Source organism: Cynoglossus semilaevis, chromosome 7, assembly GCF_000523025.1.
Source record: "Cynoglossus semilaevis isolate Cse_v1.0 chromosome 7, Cse_v1.0, whole genome shotgun sequence".
Taxonomy (NCBI): Eukaryota; Metazoa; Chordata; class Actinopteri; order Pleuronectiformes; family Cynoglossidae; genus Cynoglossus; species Cynoglossus semilaevis.
In genome coordinates this window covers 12,324,890-12,347,843 of record NC_024313.1, presented here as the reverse complement: position 1 = coordinate 12,347,843, position 22,954 = coordinate 12,324,890, and the positions used below count along the sequence as shown (strand labels likewise).

Below are 22,954 nucleotides of genomic sequence, written 5' to 3'. Positions count from 1 at the left end.
ATGTACGTGTAAAGCAAACACACACAGCCAGTCACTGTCTGCTGGAGGAACAACTTTGTGTTCAGTGGCTGGGAAAGGTGGGAAATTCAATAAAAAATGTTCTGACCTTTCCACATGGCGTGCAGGCAATTATTCCCACTTATCTGACTTTGCTTTTTTTGTCCACTCACTGAGGAACAGAGAAAAAATAATGTTAACACTCATCGTTTCAGGCTTTGGAAATGAAAAAAAGTGTGATTTTTTTTTTAATGTAATAGAGATTTTCCAGGGTGGGTTTTATTTTGTTTTGTCATCAAACCTTACTTCTCATTCTGCTCCTCCTCCATTCATTTCTCTCTTCCTTTCTTTCACTCGTTCTTCTCCTCCGCCTCATCCATAATTCCACTCTTGCTCTTCACCCTCTTTATCGTCTTCTTTTTTTTCTTCTTCTTCTGGACCTCCACCTAATCCTCTACTTCTCTCCTACACGTAGGCTAAACATATTTGGGAACAAAGTTCTCTACAGGACAGAAAGAAATAATAAAAAAAAAGGACAAAAATCATCAGGATAAAATATACTGATAAATTCAGAGTGAAGCTCAGATATAAAAGACAAAACTTTAACTATTAGAAAATAAATAAGATATTTTGACCAGATTCAGCAGACAGATCCATGACTGGTCTAGTCTAACGGCTAAGCTAATTTAAATGACCTTAAACGTACCCATTTTCAGCTCCATCGTTTTCATTTAAGGCCTGTTGGAATATTTTGCATCAGATTTATGTTTGTGTCATTCATAACATCTGGCTGTTTTTCCTCTACAGTAATTACAGAGTCACAGTAGATTATTCTGTAATGAGCAGAAATGGCATCGTTTTGAGAGTTAAAAGGTCAAAACACAGTCCTTCATTTATTAAAGCCATCAAAACTGGAGACCATGAAAACTTATGAAAAGTTAAATCTTATCTGTCACTTGGAAGAAGACATTTACTCACATCCTGAGAACAGAACAGTTTTTTTCTCCCCCTGGTGCTGTGTAAAAACCCCGGTCTGCTGCGAACAACAACCTCCTGATTGCTACGTCTGATGGAGATGTAACATCAGCACTGCAACTTTATCACCATTCGCCCCAAATGGGAGTCATTTCATGCATGAAGTCGTGTCTGAGAGATTACGAGGAGGAGAAATGACGATAATGCAAGCGTGACACCACCAGCCTCCTCGACTCGAGCGGCTGAAATATTAATGAAATTCTAATTTCAGGGGGGGATCAGGTCAGACCTGCCAAGAGTTCAGCAGCAGCAGCAAAGCTGGTTTTTCAAACCCATCGTTACATATTAATGGACTCTGATCGCTCACTGTAGTATTGCTGGAGTGCAGTAAAACTCTGAAATGACTCCACATTGAGAAAAAAAAAAGAAAACCAACAACATAAAACCGAGTGGCTACGATAATTCGAACATTACATGATTTTATTTGAGTATTAGAAAAGTTTCTTCATCTCATTCTTCTTTATCTTTTCACTCGAGGGGTCGCCATGTTGGATTCTACAAGTCTACAAACGTCTTCCTCTCTCACCTAGCATCTCCATCATCATCTTTCCTCCATCTGATCTTTTAGTTGTTTATCTTGACAAACAATGACACCTATAAAATTTCATCGTGAGATTCAAAACGATACTAAACAGTTGGTGAATAGAAAAATGTCTATTCAAAGGCTGGTGTGACGCGCCACTAAATCCCATCTGTGCACCAGTGATCAGAGAGAGGAAGGAGGATCATAAATATATTATTCAAAGCACAGATAATATTGAGATGATAATGGCCTGGAAGTTGACGTCTGTGCTGATTTAATTTCCTCATGGAGCCCGACGTCCTGCAGCCTCCAACACCTGAACCAAGACAGAGTGAGCTGCATAATCTCCTCTGCACCACCTGTGCCTGTGTGTGTGTGTGTGTTCACACACTCAGATCCACACGGTTGCGGGTCTCTCCCATCGCACCTCCTGCACTCAGGGGAACAAACACATGTGGAGAAAAACACATTATTGATGTTCCAGGCTGAGGCCTTTTAATGTGTTTGTGTGGCTGCAGTCTCATAAGGAAGGTGGTGCAGTGAGGAGTGGGATTGGCTGAAGGGGCGAAGTAAGAAAAGAGCTTTTTCTTTTTTTTTTTGTTAATATCAGTTTAAAAAAAAAGTTTGTCATGTGGCGGCATTCAGTTTCAGAGAACAGTTTGAGGTGAGAGAAGTGGTATGAATGTGTTCACTGTTGCAGATCCTGTCGCTGCTGCACATGAGCAGCACGGTCTCAGCCTCTGGACAAACAGGTGAGTGAGGCTTTGATAAAAAATCTGCCGGCTTTCATGTGCAGCCGGGGGGCTGGGAGGTAGGGGGCCGCGACAGTGAAGTTCATCTATCAGAGCAATGAGACGATCAGTGGCCTGAGGCACAGACAGACTTAAAAATAACACCCGTATGAAGAGGCGGAGTTACAGCACGGCGTGTTAAACTCCACCGACTCTCACATCCTCTAACCCCCTGATCTAAATTCTCCACACTGATGACGTGGGACTGTCGTCACCCTCGGCCTAAAATTATCACAAATTTGGATTTCTAAAAACAGGTGCATGGTTGGCACAGATAGAATAGAGAAAATTTCAAACCAAATTGGCTCCTTTTGGGAATACGTACAGAAATGAATCATCGCAGAAGTTGTATCTAAGGTTTGGATCAGAAGAATCTGTTCTGCAATAACTGTTCAAAGCCTGGTCTAGGACTTCCTACGTTCTTTTACCTTTTACTTTAAGACTGCTATAACTATCGTAGCATAACTTTCAGAAGGTAGAAAGTCATCACTAGTGGAAAAGTTTTAAATGTTAGGATATATGGGGATTTGTCACTGTATTGTTGTTATATCTGACTTAAAATGCATACAAATACTGTAAAATTATTAAAATATTCCAAATGAATTTCCAGGATTTACTTATATCACAAACACAACAGAAGCATTTTTAGTTTTCTCTGAAAAAATCTTGATAGAAATACATAAGGAAAAGTTGCCAACATTTTTTTCCAACCCCAAAAAGTGTGGACAGTTCTGGGTCGAGACAGAAGACAGATCTTCTAACAAGTCTGCTGCATGTGAAAGCAGAGGAATAAATCATTCCAACAAACTGCAAACCAGCGCAGACACAGACAACACTCCTAGCAACTGGGTAATGAGAGGACAGGAAAGAGAAAAATCAAATCAAAACAAATGCTACCTGGCAACAGGTACACCCAGTGGGGAAAGGCGAAGAAGGTTTAAAAACCTGATGGGAAATCATCTTCATGTTTGGTCATTAACATGAAGGTCAAGGGTTAACAAGTCCATGACGTTACAGAGCAGACAGACACGGTTGTTCAGGGGATTCTGCTGATGTAACTTATGCTAATGAGTAGTTGCTCTTCGCACCAAGGGAATGGTACAGTTCACGTCCTATTTATCCACAGGTAGACACAGGTATGGTTTTGACCAAGAAAAACAACAAATAGCATGAAAGTCCACAGTGACTACTGAAGAGAGCACACTGTGTTAGAAATTCAGAGATCTTCATCAACTGTTTATTTTAATCACAAAAATCAAACCTTGACCCCGCATACTGGCATTCTCAGTTATCACTGATACCAAACTCAAAATACCAATGAGGATCCAGTACGCACGATGAAGCCCGCAAAACTTCTGCATTCCAACATGGTTCATCTAAAAAGACTTTAAAATGCTCCAAATGTATTTTCCTGCATAACAGGAGAATTATGGTAGTTGCTAGTTTGCCCTTAAACAGACGGGACTTTAGCTGGAAGGACAGTGGAGGCATCGTTGCCTCTACTTTGCATCTGATTGATCATTGCTGAACATTTCAGCTTGTGGTTGGTGAAATGTTCAGTTGCTGTTGTGTCTAGTTCTAGAACTAAACGGCAAAGGTTCATTTCTTTCTCTCAAGTCTCATGCCTCCGCAATCAATCCTTCCTCCCACATCGGGCAGAAAGTATTCAGCTAAGTTCGGCAGGTTCTCTGTTGTGCAAGAAGTGGGGACAAAAAAAGGAGAAGTGAAGAAATGAAAAGAAGAAGTGGGGACAAAAACTCGACAGGAAAACGTATAGTCTGGGTTAGCAGAAGAATGGGCTCTGATTAATGCTCAGCTTCATAAACAACAGGGTGCTCTGTTTGGGCAGGTCATTGTTTCTAACAAGACACTGAGTCCAATGAACCTCTGGTAGAATTTAGGAAAATACTTTGTTTTTCTTCTTCTTCTAATTTTGGAACAGCTGGAAGGCTGTGGGTTCAAAATCCAGCTGTTTGCCTATTCCTAGAAAAACAGAATAAACGAAAATCATTTTCTCATGGCAGATACAATGACTTTACAGTTTTTCATTCTCCAGTGGTTACCTTTCTGAGCAGCCGAGCCGTCACCCATGTGGCCTTAAAAAAACTGAACTCCACACAAATGGCCCTTCGGCAGCGCCTGAGACTGAGCATTAGCAACAGCACTAGGAAAACAAACAAATCAAGAGTGCAACTCATGCAGCCCAGACATCATTAAAAAAACAAACAAACTTGAATTTGCTTTTAAATACAGCAAGGTCAGGAACACAGTTTCATTTATGTTTACTTCTTCAAAAACACAATGTGAGGAAATGTTTGACAAAATCAAATATGGTCTGCAAGATCTGTGTTTTCTGGAGCCACGATGACATCCTTTGTAGATAAATACCGATGAGCTCATACTTTAAAAAAGGATAAATAGAAAAAAAACAAAAAGAAAATAAAAATAAATCCCAACACATCGTTTTTGTAATGTCTTAAGAACACCAGCAAAAAAATGCTACAAGTTAGAGCTAAGATACGCTAACGACGCTGAGGCAGTCAGTGAAGTTCTTTACACGTACAGAATATTAAAGCAAATGTACACAAGGTCAAAAAGCCTTGAAGCGTCAGGTTGGGTGGAGGAGGATGACGATGACGTAGCTGGTGGTGTGTGGACGTGTACGGCGACTGTGCAGCAGCCGTTGACTACGGTACCGCCCGATTGGGTCTCTTTGGAGGCGGAGGTGGCATGAGTGCCGCATCAGGGTCTGCTGGGTGTTTACGGTTCTGGGCTTGGACTCCCAAGCGGTCCACATACTCCAACAGTATCTCCTTGGTGACGGGCTCTTGGATGCTCTTACAGACGGCTGGAGGGAAGAAAGGAATAAGCACAAGGAAAAGGGACACAAAAAAACAAAACAAAAGGGCGTCACGACTCAGTCTGTTTTCAGGGTTTTTTTTAGCCGAGAAAATAAATAGCTCACCTTAGCAGCAGTCGTCTAATCACCTGAGCAACGGTTAGAAAGATCACTTTTTGTAACATTCAGCAAAAACATTCAATCTGTCTCAGTCAGACCCTACACTGGAAATGGAAACCAGCAGCTGGTTGCAGCAACAAAGCTCCAGAAGATTGACTGGCTGTGAGAGTACTGCAAAGCTACAAAGGAATCTAACTCCTCAGTACTGCATATATGATTTACATACACATTTTATTTTTGTTTATTTTTAGATATGGGTGACTGTAGCTGTTTTAATTTGACCAAAAATGACTTGACAAGACTTTGACCTCCATCTTCTAATTCTGAATACTGGAGTCAGAGATCATGTCTGCAGCAACGAGGCACAATGTTAAATGTCATCACATCCTAGGAAAATAAAAAAAATAATAAATATGCTCTGATGTAAGATAGACCTTTTTCATTTAACTTTTCCACCAGCCGCATCAACATTTACATCTCAGAAATGTGATTTTTTACGTTCCCCGTGAACCATAGTTAATTTATCACCTCATGTTTCTCAGATTTTCATGCCGGCTCGTGTCTTCCACCTCAGCTTATCTCTCACATTTCCAGCTGTACATTTCCTACTCCTCTCCCACAGCATCATGTCGCACTTTACAAAGCTGCCGGCACATTTTACACCGTGCTACCAAACACTGTATTTGTGCGACATGATTTTCTTTTTAATGGAACAGCACTATCAGTTGGGGCAAAACAGCAGGACTGTTGGTCTGGATCTGAGATAAAAGCCAAGTTTGCCCCCTGGGCTTGTGAGTGAGTGAGAGTGAGAGAGTGAGTGAGAGAGAGAGCAGTATTGGCTGCTCGTCTCTGGGCAGGTTGTTTTATTAGTGTTGCTTTTTCACAGCAGCTGCTCAACTGATAAGATGAGACCAATCCAAAAATGTAAAAAGAATATTTAAATAGCAGACAATGAACTGATGACGAAAAAAAAAAAAAAAAAAGCCCAACAGATTTGTGACCATTGCCTCCTGCTCTGAGTGACTCCTACATTTGATCCTTCAACATTTTTAACACCAAACTGCGATACAATGAGCCTGATGTCAGATGAAGAGAGAACAAGACATTACTCTCAGTTTGACGGTGAAGAAGGTGAGATATTTTTAAAAATAAGAGAATGTGCAGGAAGTCTCACCCATGGCGGTATCGTAGGAGTTTGGGAAACTCTTGTCGACCCTCTGCCTCATGAACACCCAGCTGTTGTTAGCAAAGGTGCACTCTATGATCTTGTTGTCGTATTCCTTCAGCTCCTTAGTGGCCTGTGAAGACACAGATGAAAGGACACGGACGCTTTGAAACATACAAAGGAGATAATGGTTTAATTTGGTAAAATTGTAGGGTGGTTGTGCTTTTTCCTGTCGTGGACGATTATTCAGTCAACAGAAAGTTTTTTCCCGTCTCATGAGAAAATTTTCTCCAGTGTGACGGACTGTAGTTTGGGCACCAAATGATTTGCTAAAATGTAGCTCAGACATTGGTGGCTCGGACATCAAGGTTGATTTTTTGCCAAACATAGTTCAAGAGTTCCCAAACACAAGACAAACGATAGCCTAGAATTAGCAAGGTTAGTTGAAAATACAGTTTAATTATGAGGACTTTTCTATAAAAGTCAAAAATTTAGTTGTGACACATTCTTGATTTGGAGCCTAAATGTTGCATACTGCTACTGCTCCCATCTGTTAGTATCTCTATTAGGATTAATAAAAAGATTTTTTTTTCTATAGGTGCTATCACAATAGCATAATCATGTAGATTTATTCTTGTTACGTACTTTACTGAAAGCTGAATCTAATGCACTGGACGATAGCTTTGAAAAAAAAAAACAGATTCTATGCAAGAGTGAGAAAAAAACAAACAAAACAAAACCATTTAGAACATGGATTTTCCAAGAATGAAAGCGTAACATGATGCTGCCCATTACCTGGTGGTCAAATACCTGAAGGAGATGTCTAAAACAGATACAATTAAATGGACTTTTGTTGAATTGCTGCTGGAGGACTTTTAGGCAGATAATGGACAGACACACCATGTAGACACAGACAGATACAAAGTTCAAGCTTCGCATTGTCAAAAGCAGCCAGTCTCTATGGCAGCTTAATCATATTCTAGTTTTGAAAATAAAATCCACTCTACACTCTGAGCGCAGTGCGTCACTGTTAAAATCCGTGAACATGGCAGCCGATAGTGGAGATCAAGCATGAGTCAATGAAGACATTTAAGCATCTGTTGTTTTTTTGCCGAGGGAGTCACTGAGACAATTCAAGGGCATAAAAAAAACCAAAAACATTTGAAACTGAATCTGCACTGTTGGCTTGGAAAGGAATGTTACATCAACACAAATCTAAAAGATAAATACAATTCACTTTGTTTTACCTCGACTTTAAAGAGGATCCTTTTTCAGAGAATTGTGTTGAGACTAATTGGACAAAGAAGCCAACGTCCAGGGATCATTGTGACCAAGGTCAGTGTGAGACCAGCCACGCCAAGAAAGTCACCGTGTTCCTGGCAGGTCATGAAAGCACAAAGTAAAAGCTCGTCTGATCTGAGAGCATGAGGCATCTGGGCTCACAGTGGGGAATGGAATCACACAGGAAATAAGGAAGTGTGTGTGGAAGGAACAATAAGCGAGAGAGAAAGACAAATGTCAAACTGTAGTCATGAGATAAGATTTTGTTTTTTTTGTGTTTTTTTAAACATCTTTTTGTGATCTGAGTTTAAAGACATCTGGCTCATTGTGAGGACAGACAACAAATGAGACCATGCTTGGATAAAGGAAAAATGGCAGCCTGAGGCAGGATCTCTGAGCTTCCCTGTTGTTTGACGCAGCACGAAGCCAGAGGGAAGTGTGAGGGGCAGTACAAGCAGGCAGGCGGGAAGGACGCTCTGCTTCAAGCCGAGATCTCTTCCTGCTGGTGGAGGGTGACATGTTGGCTGCCATTTCCCATCACCACTTGGTGCTTAATCTGTCCAAATCCATATCATTATGGCAGGCACACGTGTGCAGCCACTTGTCGGGGACTTTATCCGTGGAGCTCCCCATTAGATCAGATATACTGACGTCGCTGTTGTGCAGAGGAATCAGCTACTCTGAATCAAACTGACATCCTAAAAAATGTTACTTAGGGATTTTGTTCCTAATGACAACTCCCATGAGTCCATGGATTTCTAGAGTTTCTTATTTGGGGTGTGGTTTCGTAATACACACTTTTTACACACTCACCTCGAACCTGATGGATTCTCGTAAAAGAAGCCTGTTTCCCTGTTTATTAAACAACGTCTACAGAGATAGTGAGACAGACAAGTAAGGATTCAAAGCTCGTAATTTCCTTGAAAAAGACAGTTTCTGTTTATCTGGCCGTGTCTTTGTTTTATTCCTGGAACTAATCAGAACCAGCCCCGAGGTCTGCAACAATAGGAGGCTGGGTGTATTTTAATAACAAGAGACTAAATGAAAGAACATATTAAGGAGGGAGGATATAAGATGCAAAGGTATGAACTGGACCAGACTCTTCCTCCAGGGAAACAACACAGCAGCAGGGAAGTATTATTCTTTCAGATCAGAGTGCCTTCACTGCAGGTGGTGAACTGTACAGCACGACGCAGAACATTATCTAATGTCATAGCATTATAGCAGGAAGTGGCCTTCTCAAAAAACAACTATTGATATACCACTCCTAAATCCATTTAATGACATCAGCCGGGTTAGTAAGTAAAGGTACGGGCTGCGGGCAACGACCACCTACGAGGACAAGAACCTTTGACCTTGTGAAGTACTACTGGGTTCCAGGCTTGGCCGCAATCTAATCTTACAGTACACAATGCCTTTTGGGTAATTTATATCATCGTATCTGTAAAACAAAACAAAAACAAACAAAATAGTTTATCAATTTGAATTAGATGCTAAGAAAATGTTGATGGGTTAGAGCTAGTGTTCTATGAGAAATGAGAGAAAAAGTTTCTACAGAACAGAATCGAATTCAGAGGCAACTTCAATGGTTTATAGAACTCATTTAAAAAGCATGGATATGAAGTTTTGAAGCAGGATTTAATAGCATTATTGCAGCGTTGTTGTTTACGCCTCGTCTTCTGAAGTGCACAACACCTGCTCTACTCCGATGGTAATGACATTATAGGTAACGTTCGTATTAGAGGAGGACATTTTAAAAGTCTGTGATCTGAGTGACTGTTTTCACCACACAGGCCTAGTCGACGTCTTGTTATGTGGTGTGGGTGAAATCTGCAGATGGAGAGGCCAAAAGGTAAAAACAATCTGTTTTTTTGGGAGTTTTTTTTATGAAAAATGTGTAACTTCTTAAAGTTAAAAGTAACATTAGAATTTTTCAAGAATCTTATAAAAACCTATGGTCATTTGTAAACAATGGTAATACTAATAAAGACTTAATGAAACGTAGCACTGCTAGAAATAGAATAGCCCTCAAATAGACACAGCCAAACCAAATTCCTAATGTAGCTTGAAAATTGGAATTTTTTTCAATAATTACTCCATTTTCTGTGAAAGCTGATTAAGTCCCCTCAGGCCTCAGAGACAGGAATTACACGAATTAGAATCTACATTTGAGAAATGGTCTATTAAAATAGGAATTGGCCTTTGAAACAAGCTTTAATTCCAAACTTCCTGTGGGTGAGTGTCTTCAAATATAGGCTGCTGGCATTTGGGTTTGCCTCAAACTCAGTCCTACTAATGCCCAGTGTTGACGTGCAAGGCAGAAAGAACCAAACCCACCCACACTAGTGGACCATTGTAGTCCACAGACAGTCTGTGCACGTCATATTCATTAGGGACATTATTCAGCCTGTCATCACATGTTCACCAAATCACCCTCCTGCATGCAGTTAGCACTTTTTTCCGACACACTGTCAACTCAGTCTGACTGTAAAGAAACGTTGTGTAACAAGAATAGTGACATGAAGTTCAGACAGAAGATGACCTCAGGGATGATCTTTCACAGGGATGCTGAGAGAAACTGAGCAGCAAACAGATGCTCCACCAAGTTTGATAACAGAGCCGGAGGCTGAAACGTAGGGAGACGGCAAAACAGAGGCAAAAGGCAGCGCAAACAGAGAAGGAAACAACTCATTTACTGTATTAAGTGTCTACAACAAGCGTGCGTGAACACAGGCCTGCACCAAGGTCAATTTAGTCTAAGTAGAACATTTCCATACTAATTAACAGCACTACAGAAAAGCACTTTGAGAGTGAAATGGTCCGTCAGATGCACGACCTGAGACGAGACAATTTCCATAATGTTAATACACTGAAAGATGCTTCAAATTGTGGAGAGTGCTTGTTGTGTGTGATTGTATATCTGCATATGTATTAATGTCAGTCAGCACCAAGTGATATGTGTTTCAGTGAATACACCCACATCACACACACCCTGTGTCAACAAATGCTTTTCAGACTAAATACTGAAAGTAATTTGTCATTAATTATTCTACAAGAGGAGAGATTAATAAATGAATAGATTTTAACAAATTCTCCTGGATGTGAAGATTTTCAGTTCAACATATTTCACTTCAAGTTCTAAAAACACAAAACTGAACTGAATTGGATGTTTCAGCTCAACAGATGTTTAAAACATTTAAAAGGGACAGCATGAAGAATCTCAGTGATGTTTAGTTTGTCAGTGCTGTCAGATATTTTTTCTAAGCAAAAACAGTGCAGCAAAGGAGGTACAGGACAAAAAAAAAACAACCAAACATTCAGGAACAACAGAACCATCATTTGGAGGGCTGAGAGCCAAGTTTCTAATTAGACAGTCTGAAAAACCAGACTAGGCTGATGATTAAAAAAAATATTGCATGACTTTATAGTTTTGCAGTATCAAACCAGAAAAAAGAATGTAAAAGAAAGCAGGGATCTTTGGCTTTCAGTAGAAATTCAGACAACACATTTGTTTGCTCACCGACATGCTGGCGAAGGGTCTGTTGTAGTTGCCGACATATAACAGGCCGACGGTCTTTGTGAGCAGCCTGCGCAGAAGAGAAAAAAAAAGAGATCACAGTTTTAATAGAGTACTAATAAATCCAAATAAAATCACTCTGCCTTCTTCATTTTACCTCCTAGTAACAGAATGGCAGAGGTGTGAGATCACACGTAACTGAGCCCTTCTGTCTATGTGTGCGTGTGTGCGTGAGTGAGTGTCGCTTCCTATTCCCAATGTCTCTGAGAAAAACGAAGAATACTGGAGGCCATTAGGCGTTCAAGGCCATTACATCTCTGTGAAATGACAAGGACTGCAGACGAGGCCACAGAATCATACCACCTCCATCTGAGAGACAGTTCATTTACATTACATTCAAATCTATTTACACAATTCTGCGAGCGTGTCTGGTTGGTGACATGACGTCGAGCAGATGTCTTAATCACACACTCTCTCCCCACAATCTCCCTCCATTCAAAACACCCCCCATGTGCTGCTGACACACTGTTCATGCCACACACTGGGTATAAAAGTGCTGGTTTCATATTAGTGAACCATTTTTAGAAGCGGAAATAACGGGGCAGCGACAAGGCTAAATTGACGGCTAAGCTACATTTAGCCGGATGCACCTCTTTTGTTGGGAGTTAAATTTGGAGGGTCTTCTTTTCCGTCCACCACAGACCTCTCATAGCCAACACAGGCAGGAAGTACGCGTGGGAACCAAAATAACTATGCAGGTGACGGACAGTACACACATTCCTCTGTTTTCCATTTCTATTATTGGGACTTAATGAGTAATTGTGTGACAAATACTTATTCACTAAACTTGGAGGACTTGGAATGAGAACAGAATCGACTGTTGCCCTGCTCGAAGTTGCTCTTGTATCTTGAGGAATAATTTTAACATCGCTCAAGGCAGGCGTTTTACTTTTGTAATAACCATCAAATCTCTGCTGGTTTCTGACTCAATGGCTCAACTACACGACATCAGCCAATACCTATGGTTTGTGGTTTTTTATTTCACTTTAGCAGAAAAACTCTGTGCCATATTCTTTCATTTCAAGGCTAATAATAAATTACTATTATATTCACGCAAAAAAAGGAATTTCGCACCATTATCACAACAATACTAATGATGTGAAAGTGATGTCTGCAGAGACAAATCTGAATCTGTTTTTAAAACACCATATTTGTGCAGATGACTTCACGAGTCTTCCTGTCACCTCAGACGCACTTGTTATGAATCCTAATTGCACAAAATGTCTCTCATACAGATTATTTTCTGCTGCTTATTAAAATACATTTTGCTGACTACAGAGGAACAACTCACAAAGATAAAGAGAAGAAAAAAAGTTTGGTTCTAAAGTAAAATAAATGGTTTCCAATGGGAACTTTGGTTCTTTTAAACGAGTGGTCAATGACTCGGTGGGGTCGACCTGAGGGGGGAGGGACCCCGTCTGTGGATCTTACATGAACTACAGAGTGAGATGCTGTAATGACACTTGAGTCCACATGGTAGAAGGACCAGAAACAAGAAGCTTGGATGCCAGCCCCTGGAGAGCCAATCCAAAGACTGCCAGACAGTAATACTCCCCCTCGCTGGGTCTTCCATGTCACTACACACCAAATGAATAATGATGAAACCATTAGTCACTCTCTCTTGAGACAGACTGCTGGTTCAAATTATCTATAATTCAGAAAATCTATACCATACTCGAGACTATTCGAGTGCATACTTGGGAGGGGCACAATCTCGTTTTCTGGGATTACGCCAGCTTTCCACTATTTCTTTCTCCCTGCTACGATTTTTCTTCCTCATTTGCCTTTGTCCTCGCTCTCACAGAAGGTAATGAGATTTGCAGGGCTGTATGCTTCGACGGAACACAAAGACGTGCTCGAGGATTGATTGTGTGGGCTGACAACTAAACAGTTGCTCAGTCCTCAGATGTCTGTCCATCTCTTTTCCTAACACTCAGAGAGTCTGTTAGCCAGGGTGTAAAAAACAATCCTTCAAGTACGAGGTCTGAAAAGTTTTCCCCTTCCATTCATCTTCTGTGGGGGAAAAAAAATGAAGAATCTGACTAACTCCCCTGATGGCTGGTGGCACAGCGTGGTGAGTGATTGTGTCCCCGATGTGAAACATCATGGTGGCAGATTTATTGTAATATAGTCTGGAAAGCCAGCTTGGTCACCTAGCTGTCAGAGACAAGAGGCAGTTTGGCCAAAGAGCTGAGGACGATGAAGAAGTGTGCCTCTCGCCCTGGAAATCAAACAGCAGCTAGTGGCTCCACATCCTCCTGTTTGTCACAGTCAAAGAAATGCCTGAAACATCTGCGTGTTTGCCATGTTGAGTGAGAAACAAAAAAGGTGATTAAATCTTCCCAAGTTTTAGGGAAGATTTAATCACTTAAAAGGGAGTAATAATAATTAAGAAGCTTCACCAAACAGACATTTCTTCAGGGCTGCCCCCTGACAAAACAAAGGTTTTCTCTGGAAATATAACTGCACTGAACAGCGGTTGTATGAAGTGTCATTATTTTCTAGGAGTGTGGACTAAAGAATTTTAAATACAAACAAACTCCTGCTGGAATTAGAATATCTGATGTTAAGAATTTTGCTCAAATGCGTTACCAAAATCCAAAATCATGTGCTCAGAAACACGAGCAGAAGCTTCTCATTAGATAAAAACTGGAACGTCTTCCCGTCAGAAGACGATTGTCTCTCTGCAGAGTTGTGATGTTCCCTTGAACGAGAGCTGGGGAAGGCGCTCCTGAATATGAATAATTTATAGCACAGACCATAATAAACATAGAATGTGAATGAAAGGCCAACTACTGTTGTATTTTCCTTGGACATTTACTGTGGATCCAAGAAATTTCAGCTGTAAAAGACGACTGGGGAAAGAAATTAAGCTCAGATTGTAGCAAATGTCTTGGGGCGAAAATGGTACAAAACGATTTTGTTAAGAACCTGCTTCTCTGGGATGCACAGAGAAGATGCCACTGTATTTCTGTGTACATGTACGCGTGCATGTGTCTCACGACCATACTGAGTCTCACCAAAAAAAAAAAAAAGAAAAAAAAAAGACAGGCGTGTTAAACTTGTCAAATTGTATGTTTCCATGGCAACAGCGACTCACCCCTCTCCTCCCACTTTGGTGATCTTGAGACGAAAGTCCACCGAGTTCAGATTTGGGGGCTTCCACTTCAGAATGTCATCACATCTGCCAGGCTTGTACCGCTGCAATCAATGACACAATGCACAAATGTCATTATAAGACATGCTTATATATACAGTAAATGAGTTTGATGCCAACCCTCGTACAATAAAGATGCTAATATTGTTCCATGACTGATAATATGATATTGATTCTGTTCAGCCATGTAGACTTAATGGCTTTGTAATTGGCAATGTGCTGCAAATCTTCATTGAGTTAAGTTGTTGCTGTGTGTCTGCAGCAGAAACTGCTGCTCATTTTAAAAACGATTCGATGTCCATCAAAATAAATGAATTAAATGCAAAGATGAAACACAAAATCAGTTTACTGATAGAATAAGACAAAAATAAAATTCAAATACCCCATTATTCAGTTCCCTGATGAAACACATAACAAAATTGGACACATTTAAATTTAAATATCTTTTCAAAGAGTACCATTTATTTTCTTTGGAAAGCTGAATTCATCTCGAGTTCTTTCTAACAGATTTTGAAGGAGTTAAAGGGTTAACTTTATATTAACAATAATATTGTACTAATCCAGCTAACTCAGGAACAAGGGCATTCAAAACCTATTTGTAGAAAACACCGCAGGGTAGTGACGGCAACATGCCCTGTGTTTGCACACACACAAATCTAATAAAGCTTTTGTTGAAGAATGTCACATGTCAGAGACCTGATCATTAGGGGAAGGTGGCAACAGGAGCGGATCTGCAAACATAACAAGGCATACAAATTATGATTCACTGTGTTTGTGTTTCTCACTCATCACGAGCATCACACATGACGCACAAACACACACTGAACACACGAGTGCCTCTGATTGTTTGATTATGTATGCCTGACATTTAGGAGGAAATTAAACAAGTGCACTAGAACATGAGATGTGAAGGCATGACGAGTGGAGGCGGGAACAGATGACCAGATTCTGTCACAATCAGGTTGCCCGGTAACCGTCTACTCTGAGGAAATGTGTGGAGCGCAGACAGGATTTGTGAGAAGGACCTGTACTCTTACAAGGCATGGCTGAATCTGGAGTTCCTGTCTGCACATGTACAATGTCCTATGGCAGAACTGGTTGTCAGTAGAAGACAGGATCAGAAAACTACAATAATCCTTTACAAACCTCAGGGTTTTCTAACCGTTTCCTCATTTCTTTCTCACATTCAAACCCTGAGTTTTCTGACCTAGTTTTAATCCAGGTACTAGCCTTGAACTTGGTGTGAATACTTCATGGTCAACATGATGGAAAAAAAGACTGCTACAGATTAGAGTTCCTACTGAAGTATTTACTTCAGTAGTAGCAATTTTGCATTGCCAGTCATTACCTACATTTACCCTGTCCCGCTGCATCGCTGTTGCTCAGCAACTGCAGTAACACATGGGGGCCAGATTATCTACGTTAGGTTGGTCCTCTGTAGGCTACACACCACCTTCTTCTACCTCCATGGATTGTTCCACCTTCAGGATCAATTTGTATTGAACTAAACCGTACAACTAGACTATATAAAATATCTGTAACTAAATAGAAAAGAATTGGAACCTGAAGGTATAACCTGGGATCGAGTGATTCAGAATATCTTTAGATGCAAGTTAAGCTCAGCTGACAATAATTCTGTGCATATACATATGCCTTAAAAAGGTAGTATTTCAGATTCTACAGAGAGGGTGCACGGTCGTAGTGGCTGGCACTGTAGCCTCATAATGGTGGGGCGGGGGGTGTTTCTTGGGCATGACGGTTTATCAAAGATCTGCATAAATATTGAATTCTTAGCATTTCAACTCCAAAGGCAGTCAAGGACAGTCACTAAAAACTAACTAAAACTAAATTAAATTTTGATTTAGTCAACAACCTTCAAATCCATCTTTTTGTGTGCAATGGCAATTAAATAATGCTGTGGAGTTCACTGTTCACAGATAAACACTGAGAGCAGCTAGTGCAGAATGTCTTTCAGAATTGTCTGTGGTGAAGCTATGACTGTGAGAGACCTTCACTTCTCTATGAAAGGCCTCATTCACAACAACTAAAGAAGCACAAAAAGCTTCTTTTTTTTTTTACTTATGCAGCTCTGAAATGAAATAAAAAAAGTAATATATTTCGTCAATGTCGATCAAGTTCCCCACAGATGATCCTCATGTACTGCATATGTAAACAATTCATAATCAAATCTGACGTATGACAGCAGGCGTACACAAACCTTCTCAGTTATCCAAAAGAAAAATGCTAGAAATTCAAAGGCATCTATTGAAGCTAGTTTATTTTTCCTGCTTCTTTTCAGCAATCTGACATTTGCTCTAAATGATTCAGGGTCAGCAGTACCATGGCAACGATGAAAACAAAAAAAACCCATTCAATCTGCAGATGAAATAAAAAGACAAACTTCAAATTCAATCTAAAAGAATTGCCAGTTGCAGCAGCTTGTGTTTCCATCAATACTGTGGATAAAATAACAAACTAAGTACAGTCATACATAAGAAATGTCCCGTGTCCTAGTCTGTCTGTTTTATGGACATAATGTTGGATTACTTGTTAATTGACTGATTAATCTGGGTGTAAATACGCAGGTCACGACTGTCTGACTCTGAGGAAAACAAAACTCTTATAATGATGATGTCTTATAATATCCAAACACCTTTTCCAGCACATTACCCTTTTAAAGCACCTCTCACAAATCTCTAAAGCTGCATCATAGGAGGGAATGCAACACATTCATCTTACTACAATGATCCATGGGGGGGCGGGGGGAAATAAAAGCCAAACCTAGACATCTACAGAACAACAGGCTACTATATTAGACAGCAACTATTAGTCTCCTCATACGGTACATGCATCTCAATGATATCAATCCATTCACACACATGCATATTTTATGCAATTTAATTACCACATCATATCAAAATAATGAGAATGCTTCTGAATGGAGAGGAGCTGAAATCCACTCTGTATGCGTGACCCGGGCTTCTCTCCCATTATTGATCATTGTGCAATCCATTCTCCGCAGCGTGTTCACGTCATATCTACATGACAATGGTAAACTGACACCTTGACCTGATTTATTTCACCAATTCTCCTGTAAACACTCACTAGACTGTAAATTTGCAGTTGCCTTTCTTTTTCAGCCTTGCCATTTGTCTCTTAGTAAAATGAGAAATTACAGCAAAATAAAACCGGCTGTGGTTTTGACATTCAAATATTAGAACGGACCAGATGGACTTTAATTAAATGTAGAGATAAAATATTGAGAGACTGAGATGAAAAATAAAAATCAGATGTGCAAAAAAGACAGATTTTAACCTGAGTAACTACAAACACAGTAATCATAGATTTAGTGTCAGAGTACTTTAGAGAAATACTGAACAACTCTGGCTGGGGTTTGTGCTTAAAGACAAATTCTTTGATTGCAGTTTTTTTCAGCATCTCATTTAAATAACAGTTGTTTGGTTTGAGCCTTGAGCCTTTTTTTTCTAGTGAGCTGAGGATTACAGACAAAAGGCTGAATGGCTCCAACAAATCTGCTCCACAGAGGCGACCTATCCTGTTTCAGCTTAGACATACTGGCTGCTTTCATGCTGGATACATGAGTGTGTGTGTGTAAAATGTCACCAATATATTATTAGATTCCTTTAAAAACTCAGAAATAAAAATAATAATCAATCTAAAACACACCATGTGTACTTTGTTAACTTTTTAAGTGATGAAATTCTTAGAAAGAAAGGTCAAAAAAAAAGAAAGAAATACGCTCTTTGGCTCCTGTGATGTCGTCCCACAAGTAATCCAGCAATCTGCTGCAACCCACCTGCTACAAATTCAAAATCGCTTCACATTCACTGAGCAAAGAAAACAGATTCCAAGGACACCAGGTGTAGAGCGAGAGATAACGCTCGTGGTATCTCGGGCTGCTGCGATGGCAACCTCGGCGCTAACATTAACGGACAAATAACAACAAGACCTGGTGGAGATTAACCTTTGTGACCAACCCTTTAATCCGTTGCACACAAGAAGAGATTAACATCACATGAATGCGGGCAGACCAAAAATCAATAATCTGGAGCTCTGGATCTGGTGCAGTGTCACTGGGTTGGTACTGGGCCACTAACCAGTACCATTACATGCCAGTGTGGCGTTAAGGGACAAACTATGGTCAAAATAAGCATAAAACATAATAAACCATAGAATTGTATTCATTTTAACACTAGCACGAATGCTGCTAAATCGAGCCCAGTGTGGCCAGTTTAGATTTATCCAACAACTGCTCATGCCTAAGGAACTTAAAGTAAGAGGTTTGCAAAATAAAATCAATTATTTCTGTCTGGAGTTTCAGACTAACTACAGATCAGGAGCCATGTGACAAAGAGGATCCATTTGACTTCTGTTATCGATCCGCGCAACAAGGCAATTTTCTGTCTCCTGATGCTGATTCCACTAAATATAGTTATCAAGAAATATTGATTACAGATGAGCCATGTGTTTCTATTGGTTGCAGTCATGTGAACATATCCTTCTATCTTTTATATTTCCAAAAATAAGTCTTGTTTGGGGGGAGGGTGGGTGTAGAGGGAAATGGCAGAACCATGGAGAATTCTCAGATGGTGCATCAGAATGCACAGAGTGAAGTCTCCACTACAGGAGGTGCCATTAGGAACTCCCACTCAACACAACACATGTTGGCTCCTGCTGCTCAGCATCCTTTGCAAATAAAGGCTTATTTACATAGGCTGGCATACAAACAGGAGGCACATTCTCCATCAATAATACACTGACAGGGGGTGAAGGTCAAAAAGTGTAAATGGAAAAAAAAAAGTAAATAAATCCACAAAGTCGAAGAATTTATTTCAGATGATTGATTTAAGATTGATTTTAAGAAAAAAAAATCCCCCTTTTCACAGTATTATTATAACCTTAAAAATGAATGCTATTATATTTACCTTTTAAATATTTAAAACCCTTTTAGAAACTACTATAAGAACATTTTAGTGCTGCTCATTGTTGTGTTACTATATGGAGCAGGAGCCACAATAGGTTTGGTTTCCTATTACTGTGTCTGTGGGCTGTGATGCACTGAGGGCAGCAGTTACATTAATGTTCTGTTTGGCTCCATGATGGATAACCATCCAAATTGTTTAATATAAAAAGATAAGATCGGCACAGTTTCACAGAGCCAATAAAATTGGTCCTTCCATCATTTTCACACTTTGATAAATTAGCTGCAGACACTACAGCGCAGACTATTAAGCAGGCATTCACTTACGTTAGCCTTAATAATGTTTACATTCAGGTGTATGTCTCAGTGCAAGGAGTGAGGAGTTCATTTTGAGATAGAGGTTAGCACATCATAATAATAAAAGTAGGGTAGAAAAAAAAACGACTGCATTAACAACAAAAACTTGTTTGTTCATTTACCATGTTGACATCTGCAGGAAAAGGTTGTCATTTTGACCAAAGAATTTGCTTAAGTACAACACTCACAGCATGAGTTCACAGAGTCTGTGACTTCAGGTCAGACGCCTGGTTCACGTTACACCAGTCTGCCAGGGAGCAGTCTCCCAGACAGCAGGGCAGTAAGTTAGTCTACAAATGACAAGTCCTGTTTGGGTATTTTCCACACAGACAGTTTGTACAATAGGAATATAGGATGTAAAGTTATTTTGTGGAATACAGTAGTATTACTGTCAAAGAAAAACATTTGAATTTTTCTGATGTCTTAACGTATAAAAAAACTCAACTGAGTCATATTTTTTGTCTCATCACACCGTCATGTGAAGTTTTCTCTGGCATCGACCTTGGTGTTGACTGACAAGCTGTCAACGTAGGAGTTCAGTGGAAGAAAAACTGTGTTTGACAATCACCCTGTGGCCCAGGACTTTGAGAAATAACACAAGTGCAATAAATTGTACACATAGATAGAGGCTTACCCCGCATGGCTGGAAGATAAGTCCATCAACCTCATGGCTGACCTGGGACGTAAAGCTGCCTTCCAGAAGCTGAAATAAAAAGGACAAGGAAAATATATGTAGCTTTAGCCAAACAGAAAAGACAAACGACATCATGCAAGGCTGAAGGCTGTATCCTGGAGGGAAAGCCACAACATTTGATTTATTCAGTCTGTTATAGTTGTGTGACAAAAATAAAACCCAGCCATCTGAAAAACAAACAAAAAAAAACTATTGCAAGTATTGAGTTTCAGCACAAGCTCCAGGCTTTTTGTGCGACAAATCCTCCAGATCATAGAAACCGATGCCGGGCTTGTATCCATGCAGACTTGGAAAATAAGCGTTAATCTGTTTGATTGATAAGATTTGGCTCAGAGATCAATATCTGGAGCTTGACAGATCAGGCCGGGGACAGGAATAGTATCAAATCATTAAGTTCCTGATAAGTGGGAAAAGTGGATTTCATCTCTCCTGTAACATCAACCATCAAACACAACAGCTGCTGCAGGAAAAAAATATATATGGCAGGTTATTAGATGTGGGGATCCCAGGAGGAAGAGGAAGAGCCGCAGTACAATTAAAGAATATTTTCTGCATCACGAAACAAGAGTCGCTGCAAACATGACAGGGAAATAAGGCATCAGATAAAGACACAGATTACATAGAACTGGAGGGAAATTAGTACAGTTAATTGGTGGGACAAAACAGAGCAAAGTCCCACTATTAATGTTATGAACATTCAAACATTTCTACCATTTAAACTGACAATGAACCACAGGTCAACTTCGTTGGCACTAAAATAACTATTTTTTTTAATTACCAAAGGCCAAAGATTTTATTACAACATTTGAAAAATATATCTTTATTGTAACACCATGAAAAAATAAAAATGACAATTTATTAACTGCAGAAAAACAAAACAAACTCCCCTTTAGTGTTAGACCATTAGCTTCCTCCTGAAAGACAACCTGGATAAGCTTCTTTTGAAGGAATTCCAGTTCTTGTGAGAACTGAAACACCTACATTAGTGTTTGTTACTACTGCACTCTTAACAGTAACGACACATTATTCTAAGAAGTTGACACGGGGCTGAGAAGGAAAACAGAGCAAATAAAACATTAGCTCTTAGTCCCCAACAAAAGGCCTTTGAAGGTTATTACCTAAACGTACAAAAAAACCAACAGAGTGGCTGTCAGCAGCACCATCATAAGAAGACAGAGAAAGAGAAGAAGAAAACCAATCACAGAGTAAAAGCAGATTTGGTTCTGTTTTTGTCAAATATGACTATGCAGTTTTTGTGTTGACACAGCCAGTGTTATTCTGTGAAGGTTCTGATCAAGGTTGTGCCTTGAAGCACTTTTTCTTTCTCATAGATAACTTCTCCATGAGAAAGAAAAAAAAAGTGCTTTAAGGCAAAATGTTTAAAAGTTTGAAATACAGGTACAGAGGTGAACCAACAAAATAAAAGTTTAATGAGATGTAATGATGTTGTGATGGATTTCCAAAGTTCACGAGCACACAACAGTGACAGGGAAATAAATTGAGTCTGGCTGCAGAAGAAAACACCCCCAACATCACAGACATAATTCAAAACCAAACACAACATGGACTATGAGGTTACACATCTCAGATTTACGGAGATTACACTAATACCAACTTCTCAACCAAAGATTTTACATTTCTTTTGTGGAGGTTCATAATATTTGATTTTGTGTAGTTGGAAATGAGTGCAGAAATCCATAGAGGAATTATTACACCTTTCTGCAGCTGTAAAGGCAATTTTGCTTCGAGATCGATTTCGGTTTTATGTCCCCCAATCTTTATGGTATTATGTGGTTGTTGTACTGCCACCAAGTGGGCAGGAAAATCGCAGGTTTTGTAGTTTGGTGCAAACATGAGCGATATCCGAGGTACAGTTATCTCACCACATAAGTCCAAGAGAAGATTTTTTTTCACACTCTGCAGAGAGATGCACAGTATACATGGATGAGTCACTGACTCTTCATTTGAGTGTTTATGTCACGGCTCAGGCAGAGGTATGTCATGAAAAAAAATTAAAAAAAACAAAACATGTTGACAAGCCATTATGCCCTTCTGTAGGTTTCACAGCGGAAGTAGATATATTTAGTTAAGCAGGATAGAGTCAATAAAAAAGAGAGCAAATGCATTAGTGGAGCACAGTAATATCAGATATCATGGAGAAACCATCAAGCTGAGAGCAAAGCATTTGGAAGAGAAGGAACAACAACAACAACACTGCACTGAAAAGGCCTGAATGTCAGAACAGGGCAAACTGCTTTTTACCTTTTCCGACATGAAAGAGACAAGATAAAACGAAAATTATTAAATTACGAGAAGATGTGGACGTTGACAAGCTCAACACCAGAAACGTGCAACAGTGAGAGACAAGACGCTTTCACTCTGCAGGAAATGACAGATTGTCAAAAACACATCACATTAAGACCTTAATAATGGCTTCAAAAGAGAGTTGTGTGACATGACTATATTTAAACCTGTT

General features: G+C 39.8%; 1 protein-coding gene across 2 annotated transcripts in view; it reads right to left on the bottom strand.

Moving 5' to 3' along the window:
* Positions 1-2,945: 2,945 nt before the first annotated feature.
* The window catches only part of rngtt (RNA guanylyltransferase and 5'-phosphatase), a 45,166-nt gene continuing 25,157 nt past the window's right edge, over positions 2,946-22,954 (bottom strand). Inside the window, exons 12-17 of one of the 2 annotated variants that reach the window (XR_003050173.1) lie at positions 20,419-20,487; positions 14,429-14,529; positions 11,272-11,338; positions 6,480-6,603; positions 4,410-5,194; positions 2,946-4,329 (exon numbers count right to left, since the gene is read on the bottom strand). Coding sequence is in view for 1 of the 2 variants with exons in the window: in XM_025057025.1 (XP_024912793.1) it covers positions 5,034-5,194; positions 6,480-6,603; positions 11,272-11,338; positions 14,429-14,529; positions 20,419-20,487 (522 nt within the window). In the remaining variant the exon portion in view is untranslated. Of the gene's footprint in view, positions 5,195-6,479; positions 6,604-11,271; positions 11,339-14,428; positions 14,530-20,418; positions 20,488-22,954 lie in introns of both variants that reach the window. The other variant, XM_025057025.1, reaches the window with a different exon arrangement.